At 40.4% G+C, this 17,371-nt stretch overlaps 1 protein-coding gene across 2 annotated transcripts in view; it reads right to left on the bottom strand.

Moving 5' to 3' along the window:
* Window positions 1-17,371, bottom strand: part of LOC139690558 (uncharacterized) — a 244,783-nt gene that overhangs the window by 27,150 nt on the left and 200,262 nt on the right. For both annotated transcript variants that reach the window (XM_071588025.1, XM_071588026.1), the window contains exon 4: window positions 1,213-1,342. In XM_071588025.1, coding sequence (XP_071444126.1) covers window positions 1,213-1,342 — 130 coding nt within the window. The remainder of the gene's footprint in view (window positions 1-1,212; window positions 1,343-17,371) is intronic.

Here is a 17,371-nt window from a genome sequence, read left to right as displayed (position 1 = left end):
AACACTTGCCCTCTACGGACACAAAAACTCCTGATTAACCTAATCGCCCGTGCTGGCCTACGATATCGCGGATCGAAACCCACAATGGTCTCCCTCTCCTCTTGCTCAACATTTGCGTCCCACTTTCTACCTGCGGTCTGAACCCCAGCTTCACAAGACATATGCCGACGGAGTTTATGGGCATTTATTACATTCTGATTATTAATCAACGGTCCACCCTTCTTTTAGTTAGCTACGACGCATTGGCTTTGCAATTAGAGCGGGCCGAATTATCTCGACGAGTGACATCAACGAAGAGCTAAGAGTCGCCTTAAAAGAACATGTTAAGTCACATGGTTCTTTTGTAAAATTCTATAAATTATCATTAGAGCCCGGCATAGAAGTTCAAAAATACATGACTTAATCATTTTGGTTGGAGAATGAGATACTGACGCTCATGGATGCAAATTTTGCAAATGGGAGTGTATAGAAACTTTCAAATATTAAAATAAATTCCCAGATCCAAGAAAAAATCTCGTTGAAATCCTGAAACAGCAAAAGATATCCCATTTTACTAGTCAAATGTGTTATTCATAATTAATAGTGTTGTTTCCATGAAGAAAATTGGCTAATATCGCTCCCATTTTTGAACGCAGAAAAATATAATTATCTTTACTTCTGGTCAATAAAATTAATTTCCTCAAAACATGATAACAAATTATCGTCATAAAGGTACAAATAAAGATTGTCTTGTCGACATGATTTTATAAATAGAAGAGTAGCAGATTTATTGAGAGCATATATTATCTATCATAAGGGACACCGAAATGAATATTTTTATGTATATTTAATTTCTAAACAACTTTAGAGAGTATAATAAACAAAATGAATGAACAAACTGTATGACATTTATGAGAAAACAAGCCATTTACCCAATGACTTTCTTCTGCTCAAAGATCGAAGTGTATCCAATAACTGTAGGAAATCAGACTGCTCAAATTCCCTAAAGGGCATAGTTTTTAAAGTTCTCACACATCCTGGACTGACGACACTTTCAGTGCCGGCGAGTATGGTTATTTTTCTTTTTCGGATAAAGTCATCAGCGATAGGACAACGATTAGCAGCCCATGCCCAACACGTCGAAAATGTCGTCAACAAGGGCAGTGCCCCACACTCCGAAAACATCTCTTCCCTAAACATTTGCTAAATTGCCCGTCACTAAAGATTACCAACCTGCTTGTGACGCGAAGTGGAGTGGGGTGTTTCCTTCCGTGTCCGCCTGGTTGGCGTCCACGCCCGGCAGGACGGCAAGGGCTTCAACCATCGGCGCCGAGCCATTGGACGATAGGTAGCTGAGGGCCGACTGCAGGAGGAAGAGAAGGAAGTCGGAGGGTGAGATTAGAATATGGGGGCGTGAGCGAACATCCTTGGGATTTCGCCACGTTCCAGGGCGCGGAGGCCGCCCCTTTAAAAAAAATGAGACAACCTCTTCGACACCGTGCCTCCCTCAAAACAGTGAAAATGATCAATTTCCATTCCAACGGATCTTATTAGTTAGTATTGCATACCTACCAAAAATTCCACCCAATGAATGCATGTGCCTCAAAGTCCGTAACACTTCATCCTGTGATTAAAATATTTTTTGCTCACCAATTTGCATTAGTCTCATTAATAACTTTAAAATATTATTAAAATGTATTATTATCAATACATTATTTTTATAAAATATATTATTATCACAAATAATATAATATTTACATTGAACGACAGGTTGAATCTGTTGTTGAATAAGATTCAACATAAATAAACCCGAATGCTAATATCCATACTAAAAAGAAAGACTCGTACTTTTCCACAGATTTAGTATGTCTTTCTTTGTAGTCTTTCTTTTTAGTATGGATATTAAATACTTCCACGAAGTGAAGCCTGAAACATTAGAATACATCCGAATACTAGTTTTTATAGTTGATGGTAGAGGTCACCTTGTACTAATCAGTGCGGCATGCAAAGTTCACACATAACGATATGGGGGTAAATTTTTTTCTTTGCTCCACTTGCGGTTTCCCAGGATCTTCTGGTTTCTGTAAAAACCTGGCTGCTTGGGAGAAGATGAGGATGTCAAGAGGCACTCCTCTGTAGAGAGCGATAAGCATATTCAAAGCGTGATGACATAGACGAAATTCGCAAAATTAACTAATCTAGACATTATTGTTGAAATTCGACGTCTCGAAGAATCGTACGATGCAACCTTGACGGCAGACGAAAACATCGGCCGCTGCTTCTACTTCCCTGCGCTGCAGAAAAACAACTCTTTGTCGCCGTTAAGCTGGTGACGCGGAATGAAAGTGCTTGCCATTTTCAATGTCAAATAAATGAAGGAGATGGCAGTATGAATAAGATGGCCTTCATGAGGTTCGTACCGTAAGAACTACTCGACAGACGAGCTAAGCAGCCTCTTAGCGGTTGCAAAGGAGATTGGTAATATACATTTGTTAGCGTTTAATAGCAACAAACATTTCTTGGGCAAAAATAATTTATTTTCTGGGTGAGTTGCATTATTTTGTATTAGCACAGACAAGAAATAAATGAACAACCTATATCAGAGTCAATTTTCTACAGTCAGAAGAATTTAAATGAAGTTTAAGGCATGGTCCATTCATTTGCTATCTACAATTCAGGTGTAACCCGTATTCCACCTTAAAGAGGAAAATAATTTGAGAAATAATAGTCGATTTTGCAGAATTTTCAGGAGGGATCAAAATAGAATGATAAAAACTCATTCGAGTATAACATAGAGAATAATATCAAAATACAACTTTGTCAATCCATATGCTGCACCGCAGTGAAACCTGGGTCGCATTACATTTCATTTATTTTCATGTGGATTCACAAAGTTTTATTTTGACATTTTACACCATGGAACTATTACACAAAGTTACGCCTGAAACGATTATTTATGACATTAAGATGGAATTTTACACAGCTACCGGATTGCTGAACTTCTAAAGATGCAAAACAAACTCGTTAAGCAGTTTAATCGTAAAAACATTTATACGTATGTTTTCCCTGTTGGTCCTCGTAATTTATAAAATGACTCGAGAAAACAGAATGAGGACTTTGCTTTAATAAGGAAGTAATTCAGATTCTCCAAGATTAATGCTTAATTTGAAATGTTTTACAAATGTGAAAGCAGTGCATCACGCCATTGAACGATATTTTTTTTAAGGTCATCAAACATCCTCGTAAACGTTTCCAAAATAACATTAAGAAATCGAATTTGAATGAGGAAATAGCCGTTGTAAAATATCTGTCGAACGAAAAAAAATACCCATTTTAATTCATATCACACCATGGCCAATGAATTCTATTCAACCGTTTTTAAAGCTTTCCTTTAACCAAATTTTTTACTGCTTAACGTACGCGCAAAATGGTGCATTAAATTAACATGATGATTAATGAGTTATCTTAATGGGCCTCCAGGGGCAATGGTGGTCGTAAATTTTCTCCAAAACTGAATACTCTAAACCTAAAAGGCTTACAACTGAACTAGGTGGTGATGCCAATGCATTTAACATATTCATGAGTTTCTGTCGAAATGGCGTCGGAGACAAATACATCGCTCAAAAAAAAAAAGAACTTACATGAGCTAATAAAAGTTAATGACATTTCAGAACATTCGCCACTGGCATTGATTTTCATACTCGGTAGCGCAACGAAACATGATTTTGATTTATTGATTCACCTATTGAACCGAAATTTGATATGATATTTCCTGAATCCAATGGAAGTATATTTTCCCCTAAATTTAATGCCACCGAATAGAATCTATAAAATTATAACTCGCTTAGTGCTTCCGATAACAGATTAGAGTTATATTGATCGGCAATGTAATAAGAAATGCGATTCCCGTAACTACAAAAGTTACCGATACATCTATGCATAGCGCACCGTAAATGAAACAAATTTACATTACATTTTGCATCACCTAGTGCACTGCAAGTCACCGTTAGGGTGCGTGGCAGGGGGTTTGCCACAAAATAGTCACACAATGCTATTCTGATCCCTCATCGTTGTTGGGAATAATTACATCTTAAATCTATCTGTTCTACACTTAATCTCTTTAATTTTGTATACATTATCCCTCCTATCGCAATACGACGGAGCTAATAACACACTATTAAACTTAAGAGGTGAGTTTTCTGACTCAGTAAATATGCTCAATCTTTGTAAAGTGCAGTACACTTCATTTCAGTTTATGTGACTCAGCGAGTCATTTTCAATCGCTGGAAATCGTATTTTGATGCAATGAAAAAATAATTATTCAAACGCCAGAAGAAAGCACGGCTATCTACCATAATAATTCGAAAAACTATTGAAACATATTTTGAAAGCATTTTAGAAGAGTTACCTTAAGAATATTTTCTAAACATGACGCAGAATGTATTATTTTCCTGCTTTCTGTTTACGCAAGCATTTAATTATAAAAAAGATTATAAAATATGGCCGCATTCAGTGCATTTGAATTGGTGGAATATTAAAAAAAAGTTTATTTCACAATTACGAAGGTATCTGGAAATTTGAATTCTCACCAAGAAATGAAAGCCAAAATCACTATATAACTAACAAGTAGTAGCAACCACAGCGCTTGTAAAATTTGTATGAAGAAAATAGGCCGAAGGTAAATCTCTACATGCAGCTACATTCATGGAATGAATAATAGATGGGATATTTACGGACGAGTGAGAAGACTGGAAGAAGTTATTACAACTTTGAATGCTTGAAATAAAGAGTATGGCTCATCTAATGCATCTGGAAGACCTACATAAGTACGAGCCTCACAAAGCCTCAAACTAACGTCAAGAAGGGAAATCAATAAAAATGACGTAAATAGAGCAACTTCAGGGGACCGTCAGCAGAATGGAGAAAATTAATAAATGTACAGCAATCATAAAAAAATAAGTAAGAAGAATGATATCTCGTGGGCAGGAGAAAAAATCGAAGAATAATCGTAAAACAAGGCAGCAATTGTAACCCAAATCAAGACAAAAATATGAGATCGTAAATATCGATTGATTTTGCCAATCAAGAAGATGAAAGGACTATGAGAAGGAGGGGATGACTCATATGATTTACCTATCACATTGTATGAATTTAAAATTAATAATTACAATAAATTTATCTCACAGACTCGTAAACTGAGGTATTATATTATATAAACATTTAAAAAATGGACAAATTCGCTCATTGTCAAATTGGCAAATGAAAAGTACTTGTAAAAATATGTAATTAAGGTTAAATGTAATAAGATATTCTAAAAACTTACTTCCCTCCCCTCTCATAGAATTATCAAATTTCAATAAAAACTCCCCCACACATTTTGATTCCTCGGTGCTGACAAAAATCGACCATATCCCACGGCAACACCACCGTAAGGAACCCCAATGTCGGTTTTTTGATATGCGAGGTTGATCTCACGCCAAACTAAGCATCAAGGCGCATAATATTCTCTCAATGAAGTTATGCAAGTGGGACAGGGGCAGTTCCTTTCCTTGTACCATCATCCTTTCTCCTACCAAGTTCTAGTAACCAGAAAATATATCAGAGAGGCATTTTACACCTGTGAATGGGAGTAATAATACGAGGGAGTTAGAACCAAGTATTTTCGTTTCGATGCGCAAATAATGAACACAAAGATTATTCTCGACGCCGACTCATATCGGTACTAACGTTTTTTAAATCAGAATTCAATGCAGCGAAAATTTATTTATCACATGCTATCGCCTTATTACTTGATCTTGCATATCATACTTCCCAGTGATTCCTTATTCTCACCACGGTTAATGTTGTTAAATATCTTACTCTCACTACCCATTTCCTCAATAAAGTAATACATATATTTAGGCGAGAAAATTTTCGGTTAAAGACAATCTATTGTATGAGAGCGTTTTCCAACCTTTACTAAATTGACAATTAAAAATACGAACAGTGAATTCCGGCTGAGAAATCATAAATTCCAGGCGGACTGACTGAATAAAACGCATACAACCGCCAATTCGGATCACTGATAGTTGTACCACTTTTCTTATCTATGAGCCTTGCCCGTCCAATTCTCAAAGCAGGTATTTTTCACTTTGATAGGGTTAGCGAATAAATAAAGGGCGATAGGTATAAAATGAAGCATGATGCTAGCAGATAAAACTCATAAGTTTATATATTTGAATCCGAGGCCCGTAATCTTCGCAAGAAGGCAAAATGTCGGTTGATTGGCGCCATATAAATATTCGTTCCGTTCCCAGATCCGCAGGCGTTAGCTGTCGCCTCTCATCCCGAATATCAGCTGCACATAAACGAAGCGCCGGACACATCCTATAAAGATAAATACGCTACTCCTCAAGCTGTTGTCTTTTTAATTGAATTGCTACATTAGAAAAATAGGTAACTAGTGGTATCCTGAAATTTCATATGCACGAAATGTAAAGTTTTACGGCGCGCCTTGATGGAATCCTTTCATATCTTAGAAATGGAAAACTTTACGACTCGGAGTATAAAAACATGAACTTTATTGTACGACTCAAAGTTTCCCCGAGGGGCATAAGCAGTGAGCGCTGACGGCCTCGCGTTGCCCGGAAACGGAGGTCGAGACGTAAAAAAAAATATATCTCGCGGAGAAACATAAACTTTTTCATTTCGCAAAAACTGTTGAGTCCGGGACCCCGTGTTGCCGTATAGCCACTCTTTCGCTTTCTTCCGGTAACCCTAGATTACAAAGTTCGGACAACTCGACTCCAAACGGTGCACCCCTTATTTTTTTTAGCTCTAGGTTCCACTTGTTTCACTTTACGACTTTACGATAGTATCACTCAAAATTTCAGCTCGATTATGAAGCGATTGAGATAAATTTATCACCTACCGCGTTTACTAATTTCACTCATTTGATTAAAATAAAAATTGCATCCATACTGTCACGTGCCGACGTGAGGGCGGAGAAGAATTGAAAATGAAGGTTGAGAGAAAGGGTGACTAACGACGTTTTTTACTGTGGGCGAAGAGAAGTATCCGCTTGGTAAAATTAAAAGAAGGCGGATAAATTGGGTAGATAAAACATTTAGAGGTAATGGAATGATCAAGGTCGTGATGGAGGTGGGAAAATGTTGGTTAGGGATGTAGAAGTAAGAGAATTGTACTTTTAGACGGAAACAAGGCGGGTAGAGAGTACGAATAACTGAGGAAGGAAATGATTAAAGGCAGGAAATAGGAACTTCACGCGAGGTGCAGTACATAATAGCTGTTAGGGACCTTCTAAAGCCTACCTTATTGAGTATATTACCTTGCGTGATGATAAATATTAAGAATAATGACATCGTCCCTTGGGCCGACTATGGCTTCTGGCGCAACGCTCAATGTAATTCGTAATTGAAAGCTTTATTTCCGACTACTGTCCTTAGAGCGCTACTGGTCGTCTTGTCACCAGACGACCACGCCGCACCCATCGGACCCGATTACAACGCTATTGATTTGGTCGATATGTTTCGGGTGGGGGAGTTCGGAGAAGAGGAAAGGTGTGTGTGTGTGTGTGAGAGAGAGATAGATGGGACAAAGACTAAAGTTGGTGTCTACGGGTATCCTCACTCAATAAAGGGGTTCGACTTCCCCAAAAACGGCCCCGATTAATATAAGCGTCACGCCCGACTGGTCAAGAGCGAGCCTGGCGAGACGAGAAATGCCGGGGCCGAAACATCGTCAGGAGCGTGGGAGTAACTTAAAGGGAGGACATGGAGGAGAGGCACGGCGAGGCTGGTCACGCACTAGATGGGGCTGCCGGTGAGACAGCGGGGTGGGAGTTAAGGGAAAAAAATCTCGCACGATATTTTGTAAGGGGGTGGCCTCTCACGTTTTGACTCGCGTGGGATGGGTCGAGCCACAGCCCGGAGACCCGCCCTCTCCCGTTTTTGAAGCTTCGCCGGGTGGGTCACTTCGAACTTGTCTTCCATATGAAAGGATGCAGGTGAGCTATTGGCTGATAGCGATTTCCATAAAATAACTTCTTAAGCCAATTTTTACGGAAAAAAGCACTCAAATCGCTGGCATAGGCGGTCATCCGCCGATAATTCCTCGGCGAGGAAAAAATTAATGTGAACGAAAGGCACGACAACTCTGTGATGACTGGTCTTAGTTTGCCAACACTTAAGTTCACTTTTCGAGTCTTGCTTTAGAATACGATAACTCTAGTTTTATTCATATTTTATTCAAACAGCAATTTCCCCTCATGGGATTTCACCTTTAGTACGTACCTAAACTTTTCTCCATGCGCGTATCGAATTTCGCACAAGAGTCGCTGAGACGCACGTTTGCCGGTCATTTTTCCAGTTAAGGTTAAATTTCGACTCCGAAAGGCTCGTAGAAGGAAGTCTTAAGCGAGAAGGCTAGTAGTATTATACCCTCTTTCCTTTCCTCAACGGGGAAAGTGAAGAGGGTCACGACTATGGCACCGTATACTGATTCAAAGTACTGCGGGAGATGCTGTGACAATAACTTTTAACGTAGTAATCCGCCTATAAATTCGAGGAATTTTAATGAATATAAGCACATGCCTCCGCTAAAGGTTCTCGTCGCGGTATCTCCGGTAGTTATTTCAAATAGTGGCATTTTAACCGAGTACTGATATTAATTCAGTTTTGCTCAGTACTACGTGCAAATATTTTTCGCTTTTGTACAGTACACTAACTGAAGATTTTATCCATATCTTATTCCACCTTTTTTTCATCAACATAACCATAGCACTTAATCAAGCAATTATCAAAACTTCTAGACACCACGCATGTTAACGATGATTTAACCAACAGAAATGACCCTAAACCCTGTAGGAGTCGTTATAAAAACACCCTACGTGCTTGGGAAGGAATTGGGGTTTAGTGATATTACGTCGGATGTAGCCGAGTTCATCGACAATAAACGCAAAAAAAGATTTAAACGATGCATTCAATTATCTCTGAGAAGAAAGCCGCACCAATTGTTCCGTTAGTATGTCTTGACTTGATTCTGCTTCTGCGAGAACACATTCACGGGACGGAGCGACATGCCGTCTCCTTATCAAAGTTGAGAGGGTCAGGCCCTCGGGGACTAGGGGCTCAAAATTTGACGTAAAATGTGATTAGGTTATCCCAGTGCGAGCGATTTGCCTGCTCAGAGCAAGGGAGAAGCAGCCGGCCGTGTTTCCAGCTGCGGCAGCGAACCGCTATGGCGTGAGGCCATGGTGTGGAGGGGTGACGGGGGAAAAAGGGAGACCGATGAATTGTGGGAGGGCAGAGAGATGAGGCGGAGGGATGGGGACGGGAACGAGTTGAATGAGAATGAGGGTAGGGGCGGTCGAAACCGATAGGACCGTTTGTTTTAGTGTCAGAAGAGAGAACAGAGCTGAATACCCTTGGCCCACAGAGAACTCAGGCGTCCAAAAACTTCCATAATTAAAATCCTTTGTCGGCGGCACGTGGCTGTATTTTGTAGATATTTCCACAGAGGCTCTTGAATAGCCGTTCGACACGTTAATGAAATCCACTGACTTAACACTAAGTAAAAATAACGCAAGATGCAAATGAAAGTGATACACTGATTAATTTATTTGCATATTTAAATAAAACTTTGTGATGAAAGTGCACAGCAGTCATTTAAGAACTGATTCTGTTGAAGTGTAAAATAAAAATGATCTTGTGATTGTTTACGATAGTTGGGTTTGGTAACCTAGTATACCTAGTGATTCGCTAATAACCAGATGACACTGGTTCGTATGTGAGTGATGCCTCTGGACACCAGTAGCTTAACCAATGGTTTACGATCTTCTCGGTAACAGATAAGACATAATGCAGAGAATTGGGTATGTAACTTAAATAATTAAATCTCACACAATGCCGGATTTTGTATCAGGAGATGACTGACCTTACACATGAAATCGACCTATAGTATTTAGCCTTACCTTGGCGTTAAAGACAATGGCTTGTTTTATTTAAAAGATAAATTGAGCCAGCCAATATATTTTTTCACAGAACTGAACGGCAATTGACTTATCGATTTTCGAACAATGTATGGTACGCGTGGTAATAACTACTCGGAGATTATTTCTTTTGAGTATTTTTTTCGATTTTAAATACCATCCATTTTGCAAATTCGAGATATAAATGGCAGGACTGATTTTCGGTACAAATTATAATATATATGGCTGATTGCCAAGGAAATAAGGACAGTGTTGATAGGGCACTCTATCCATACTGACTTACTGAAAACGATAACTATATCGTTTTCAGTATGTCAGTATGGATAGAGTGCCTTATCGACACTGTCCTTATTTCCTTGGCAATCAGCCATATATATTATAATTTGTACCGAAAATCAGTCCTGCCATTTATATCTCGAATTTGCAAAATAACTATATCGTTTTCAGTACTTCAGTATCGTATATAAGCATATGTACATTTATTTATATATTCTTGAATGGCCAAAAAATAGACTTCAAACTGTCAGCTTTAATTTTAGCAGCTCTAATCATTAATGCCCATTCAAATTATCACGCCGAGGCTATTTACTATTACTATCACTAACATTATTACTATGGGCGGTGATTATAATGGGCGTTCCACAACTGAAGGCAAGCTACATTGCTATTTCAATAATATACACGCACAAATCTGGTGCATCATTAATACAAAGTTAGCTCAATATCGGGTCGATAACTATTCTCACTGGTCTCTTTCTTTACCATTTAACGCCACACCCAGCAGACTTTTGAGCCATAGATATACTCGACTTTCCTGCCTCTATCGTTCTCGACTTTCCATCACCGTTCATGCCTCTTACGAATTCAGAACGCTTGATTCTTGGCTCATCCCATTTTTTCGAGTTCTCATGTCACAATAAGTTTATTCAACCGATAATCCGAAGGATAACATCTCGCCCATGACACCGTTCCTCCATACTTCTTTCAGAAGGATCGAAGAAGCTTTTAGGCAGTAATTTCGTAGAAGCAAAGCAACGGATGAAAATCATTACGCTGCATATCGGGACATATAATTGCGTTTTTACATACGGCACTTAAGATGAAAAGGACACCTTTACAGCTTTGGCAACTCGTCACCTTATCGACAATCGGGAGCGCTTCAAACCTTGTTATCTCCACTCCCCTTCCCTTTTCCCCACCATTTCCTAATTCCCATTGGTACATGTGATCCACCCTTGTAAGAGCGGATGTATCATTTAGTGAACGCATTGGAATATCCTGCCCAGGAAAAGGTTAATGCGGCTCAGGAGTACGGATGTTTGAACATGCGATGGCGTCCTACATAGGGAACTGTCGGTTTGTATAACGGATACGTAATTTTGGTCCTTCCTTGGCGTATCTCGGGTTGGATCACGCAGAAGACCTTGCTATTTTGGACGGCAAATGGTATGCGGCCGCAGCTGGGGCTGACCTCCAAATGGCTGGAGGCATCGTGAACGACAGAATAAAGAATAGGATATCCTTCCGGCACCACTCTAATTATTGGTAGTCCAGTCAATGTTCACTTATAACATCTCGACAGGGTCCACACAGACTGTAGCAGTACTGCGTGTAACTGGCACACAAGGCCCTATGTAAAATATCCCACAGAGAACATTTAAGTTGCCATGGTCTTATAAGATACAAAATTGACGACGCTATTGACGATATAATTATGCAGAAAACGATTTGCGGATGAGATACTTTGAGCTAAGGATTTCTCACTATCCCTTTTTTTTATAGATGTGGTTTCTAGCACGCCAACTGAATGCATCGCGACAAATGAGACGAGATGTCACTGAATGTACACCCCAACAAGTTCTCAGTGACAACCCCAACACGTACTCCATGACAAAGCAAGCAAACTGAAGTAGTAGTAGTATTTAGGGGAAGCGACCGACTGCTGAGGTCATTTGCGCCATTAGGGATGAACAGGAAAGAATGAAGGGTGGAGATAAACCCTGCGTCGGCATTAGCCTACTCTTTACGAAAGGCGCCAAGGGGTCCGCAGCTTAACGTCCCATTCGACAAACGGCGTACTCACTCAGAGTGCCCTCCACAAAGCACCTCAAGTAAGGATCGAGATACCTCTGAAAAATATTCAACACCGCCGAGATTTGAACCCGAGCCCTCTGGGTGGGAAGCCGGCACGAGAGCCACCACACCAATCCCGATCCCCACAAGCAAACTGAAATGCTATCCACAATGTTGTATAAGCCGCCTCATCACCTCAAATTGAGAACTTCCTCACAGAATCAAACAGTTAACTAAGGGAGATATATTTCTTCGAGGAAACTGAAGAAACTAAACTTAAGAAGTCATACCAATACCCTATTCCGAGAACCAAGAAGATATCATTCGTATAAATATAGTTTATTCTTTACATGAGATGTAATTGTTTCACTGTCCATCCAATTCATACCTACGAGGCGCATTTCATTTAAGTGTGCATTCGCTGGATTCAGTGTCGGCGAGGTAGGGTCCTCGCCTTCTAATCCATCTGTCGTGTACTTGAATCTGGTTTACTTCCTCCTCGGACATGGATGTTGTACTTATTCTAATAAATTATTGAAAAATGGAGCATGTAGAGGCTGCAAAATAAAGGAATTATTTCCCCGGGTCATACGCGTGTTTGTGGGGGTAACTATGGGAACAAAATAGTAAGAATCCAAGAAAACCCCGACGGGAAAGATCGAAAATAGAGAGAGAAAATGGAAGAGAACGAGAAGGCGAATGCGGTACGTAATACGGAATTTAAGAAATAGAGAAAATAGAAATAATGCAAGAGAGAAATCAGAGAGGAAGAGGTGAACAGGCGGTGTGGCCGTGCCATAGATATAGCATGACCCCTTAACTATCCTCTTCGACCGCACAGCTGAACCATCTTGTTTATTTCTTCTATTCTTGATTTTATTGCCTCCTCTTAAAAATCTGCCTCTTTCGCAGAAGATTTCGTGGAAGGAAGATTAACCGTACCGTTGAGGTTCCCAAAGAAGCTTCACTACCCGGATAACTATTCATTCCTGGAGAGAACCTGACGCAGGCGAAGGAGCACTAAGGATGCTAGCGGTAACCTGTCGTTATTTGCTCAAGAAAGGCTTTAATTTTCAGTCATACAAGTTTTTAACTCATTTTCAAAGCCAAAAAATTCTTCAGTCGACCAAAAACACCTTTCTAGACATGACCGAGAAATTGTCGCTTAAAACAGAGAATTTCGAATTTTGAACGGCGGACCCAAAAATCTAATTTTGGGTAAATGTAAAGTAATCAATGTCCAGCACAGCTATTTTGGCCTCCAGAATTGATTTTTACGTAATCGATACGATAATTGCCTCTTAAGACTTGAGAAAAAACACGAGGATCGTCTCTCGAGGCTTTTCTTTGGCAACGAATGAAGTCACAATTCCGAAAGTATGCCTTTTGTCCCTTCGCTCATCGAAAAGGAATTTCAGAAACCGATATAGAACTAAGCATATTCACCAGTAAACACCAGCAGTATGTGTTCACTGTACATCATCACAAATAAAAAATAAAAGGTATATAAATTAAAAAGCAGGTTCGAGATTCATGAGCTCTTTTCACCTCGAAATAACTTCATGTTGTGGAATCAAGCATGATAGGAAGTACCACTGCTCACTATAAAGCGCTAGGCAACGGTAGGAACCGATGAGTTTTCTATCAAAGCAGCCAAGAGTTAGAGCTGCGCGTGTTATTGATTTTGAGCATAGCAATAGTATACAATTTGAATAGGTCGTAAACGTTTTGCTGTATACACAACGCGGTTTAGAAATCATAAAGGCGATATCCAATTTCGCATTTACAGCAGACATACGTGATTTGAAAACAATTTTACGGCGTAAGCCCGCTCCCACCGCTGCTAATGGGCTATCACTAATTACTCATTTAGGACAACGACATTCCTCAATATACCCGTCGTTTACTCTCATTATATTCTAATCTTTCATTTCGAAGTGATATTTAGGTTTCATACCTAAAGTGAAATGGGAAATCCCATAGTTCATAATGATATCGCATTTAGATTGCAATATCGTCCAAACCCGAAACCGGTGAAATTTCATGTTGGGTCACTCTAATTGCTCCCTCTATGAGAGGTCTCTTTGTCTCAAGAACACGCTCAGTCTACATTTGTGTGACCTAAAAGAAAAATGTCAAAATCTCTTCCGCGGCGGAAGAATTGTGAAATTCGGATGGGCGAGTGACGCGACATAGCAAGGATTAGGACACTGATCTCATAATATTCTACAATCATGGATTGGAATAATTTAAGATCCAAAGAGAGTCTTTCTCAGAAAATTCCCACCAAAAAATTCCCTCGGAAACGAGCCTCGGACCTATGAGTGCCGCCCGCGGGCCTTGGAAACGGAGACAGGAGATTTAATCAAAATGACCGTGATAGTTCCCTTTGAAACATCTGTTGTTGTTGTGACACAGATAACGCTCTCCCACGATGAAGTGCCTTGTTTATTTCCGCTAATTGTTTTAAAATTTTCAATTGTCACTTTTCGATAAAATTCTCTTGATAACATGTCAATGATTAGGGACGAAAAATATGTACGTTTTTTTGGAAGTTGGGATAAATATTCTGCCCTCTTCCCAGCCTAACTATTCATTTATGAGTGTTGTCATGTCAGTGGACAGGGAATAATAAACAAATTCTGTCTCAGAATGCGATTCATGGAACGGGCCCTCGGCAGATACGAGTATGCTTCAATATGATCACAATAAATTCACAAAACTTTACATCGGCAAAATGATTCTACATTTCCTATTCACATCAATAATAAAAAACTGAACATATTTTTTAAAGACAAGAATCAAGGCAGCAGACTTGCCAAGGAAAAATCGTCAGCTTTTCAATGAGGGAATTTAATTTGGAGAGAAACGAATTGAGCTAATCATCTCAGTTTTCCCATCTCACAGTTTTTGATCAGATCGCTATTCGAGTGCACTTTGTGTGTACGGCCCAAGCATGAGTTCTATTCTCCGATCCTGAAAATTGGCTGATATCACCCCCTTAACCAGATACAACATTCGGTGCGCAAATTTTATCTTTTTCTCTTTTTTTCCGTCAAACTCGTCCGAATTGATGGTATTGAGACTTATCCTTGACGGCTATCGCAAACGACCCCGAGAGCATGATCCCAGCCCGCGCACGAGCATTTTATTGTGGTGTGATTTCCATTAAAGGCCAACGTCGGGTGCGAAATGACCTCAGGCGACAAAATAAAGAAATCGAATAACTGACTGGTACTTGCTTCATTTTTTTAAACTCCCTCTGTGATATGGCGACCGATTCGTGGCCAGACGAAAATTTGGGGGGGGGGGGTGCTTCGTTGCAATGAACGCATCCGCGCCGTTCCCATGACGCCGCAGTTGAGGAAGGGGGCAATAGGGTTGAGGCTGCACTCAGTTGGGTCGGGGGTGGCGGGGCGGGAGTCAGAGAGTGAACGAAGAAACGGGAGTTAGACGGGGAAGGGGCGGGATTGAATGGAGTCGAGAGATAGAGAAGGTGGAGAGAGTGAGGGAGGAGGAGGTTTAAAGTGAAAAGGGTTGAAAGCAGCACGGAGAATTGAGTGGGTGGAAGACGTGACGGGGCAGGGGGGGGGGAAAGGGGGCGGTGGAAGAGCAGGCCCGAAAGGAGTGGGAGCGTGCTCCGAAGGGTGAAGAGGGCGAAGGAAAGAAAGCGCCGTGGGAAGAGGGAGGGCGGGAGGGGGTTGAGGTGGGTTTGAGAGGGAGAGGGTATATGGATGGGGAGAGAAAGGTTGAAGGCACTGGAGTGTGGGATGGGGGCATTAAAAAGACTGGCGGTGGATGTATTTTTGGCCCAGAGAGCCCCGCTTTTTTCCTCGGGGATAAAAATAATAGCGACTGCTTCTCCTAGTGCCTCACAGTCCACGGACCCCCAAACATGAACACTGCCCTCTACCCTCCCCGCCCACGTCCCCCTCCCAAACCTTTTCCTCCGTCCCTCTCCATCTCCCTCTCTTTCCCTTTATGCTCTTCCTTTAGTTCCTCTCCAGCACTTGCTTTACATTTCCCTGCGCTATCTCCTCCTGCGTATGAGCCTTCACACCATCTCCCGCTCAAAATGCAGTTGATGACATTTTTAAAAAAACAGGGAGCCTTAAAGAAATGTTATACAGATAGAGAAGACTGCACGGTTATTAAAGGTTATTTCTCCAACCCTCCAAAACTATAAAATATTAAAATCCTGCATTAGGTATATTTAAATATATTATCAAACACTTCCTCCCCTGGTAGGCCCCAATCTGAGTGTCGGGACTTCTTGAGGGAGGCGCCAAAATTTATAAAAGAAAGCAGAAAAACGAAAAATTACGATTTATAATTTTCATCGTTAAATTTCCAATTCCTGTCACATTTGAAAAATATGATAGATGGTGAAAGTGGTATTTTATGACTACTTAATCCATAATAAACCTGAAGTTCGTAGTTGTCACTAGTATCACGAGGAATCCATTATTTGATGCAATCATATAGCTTAGCGGGTAACATACTTGAACACTGATAGGAGGGTCCCAGGTTCAAGTCTGGGCGAAAGCCTGCACATGGCCAGACATCTCTATTCAAGCCGTTTGGCTTTTTACAGACTATATCTTTCAGGGAAACCACACGCGGCACAGGGAAAGGAGCCGCCGACCCCCTCTCATAGCTGAATGTGTGAATATCGCACGGATTAGGGCTTAGTGCCAGGTGAGCTCAGCCCTCGCCTATCAAGTCGACTTTCGGCTGGTAGCCTGAGGTTCCTTTTAACCACTAATAACTTATGCGTGTGCGGATACCAAATTTAAATTTTTCAATGGAGTATTTGAAGTGTTATGGCTATGAGGGTAGGCGTCAATAGCAAATATGTGGTAAGTTTCAATCCGGAAACAATAATCCTCAATGATAAATGTATTCAGCAGAAAGCACCCTCTACGTAAACAAAGTATCAGATGAAAGATTGTAGAAAATCAGGTTTAACTTAAACCCATTCTTGAATCTGAATTCATTAAAAAAAATTCTATTTATAATTTACACCACATTTTCGGAATCGTAGACATATTCAGAAGGGGAATAAATGATCGTGTGCCACTTGATGATCGAAAGTTTTGTCCCCCATTTTGTCCTCCACTTTACGCGAAGGCAGACTTCCAGCTGTTTAGCTATAATTCTTTCCGGTAAAAAATACTGTTAAAATATCCTTGGATTCATTTGTATAAGTACTTATAGTCATTCCATCTCAATATATAAAAGCCCAGATAAAATTATATGGTGAGATTTTCATGAGGGGAACTTACAAAAAGATCGTACTACAAACTTTGGGTTTGGGAGCGGTGGCTACCC

This window comes from Hetaerina americana, unplaced genomic scaffold, assembly GCF_022747635.1.
Source record: "Hetaerina americana unplaced genomic scaffold, ioHetAmer1.1.p SCAF_3, whole genome shotgun sequence".
Classification (NCBI taxonomy): Eukaryota; Metazoa; Arthropoda; class Insecta; order Odonata; family Calopterygidae; genus Hetaerina; species Hetaerina americana.
This window is presented reverse-complemented; position numbering and strand designations above follow the sequence as displayed.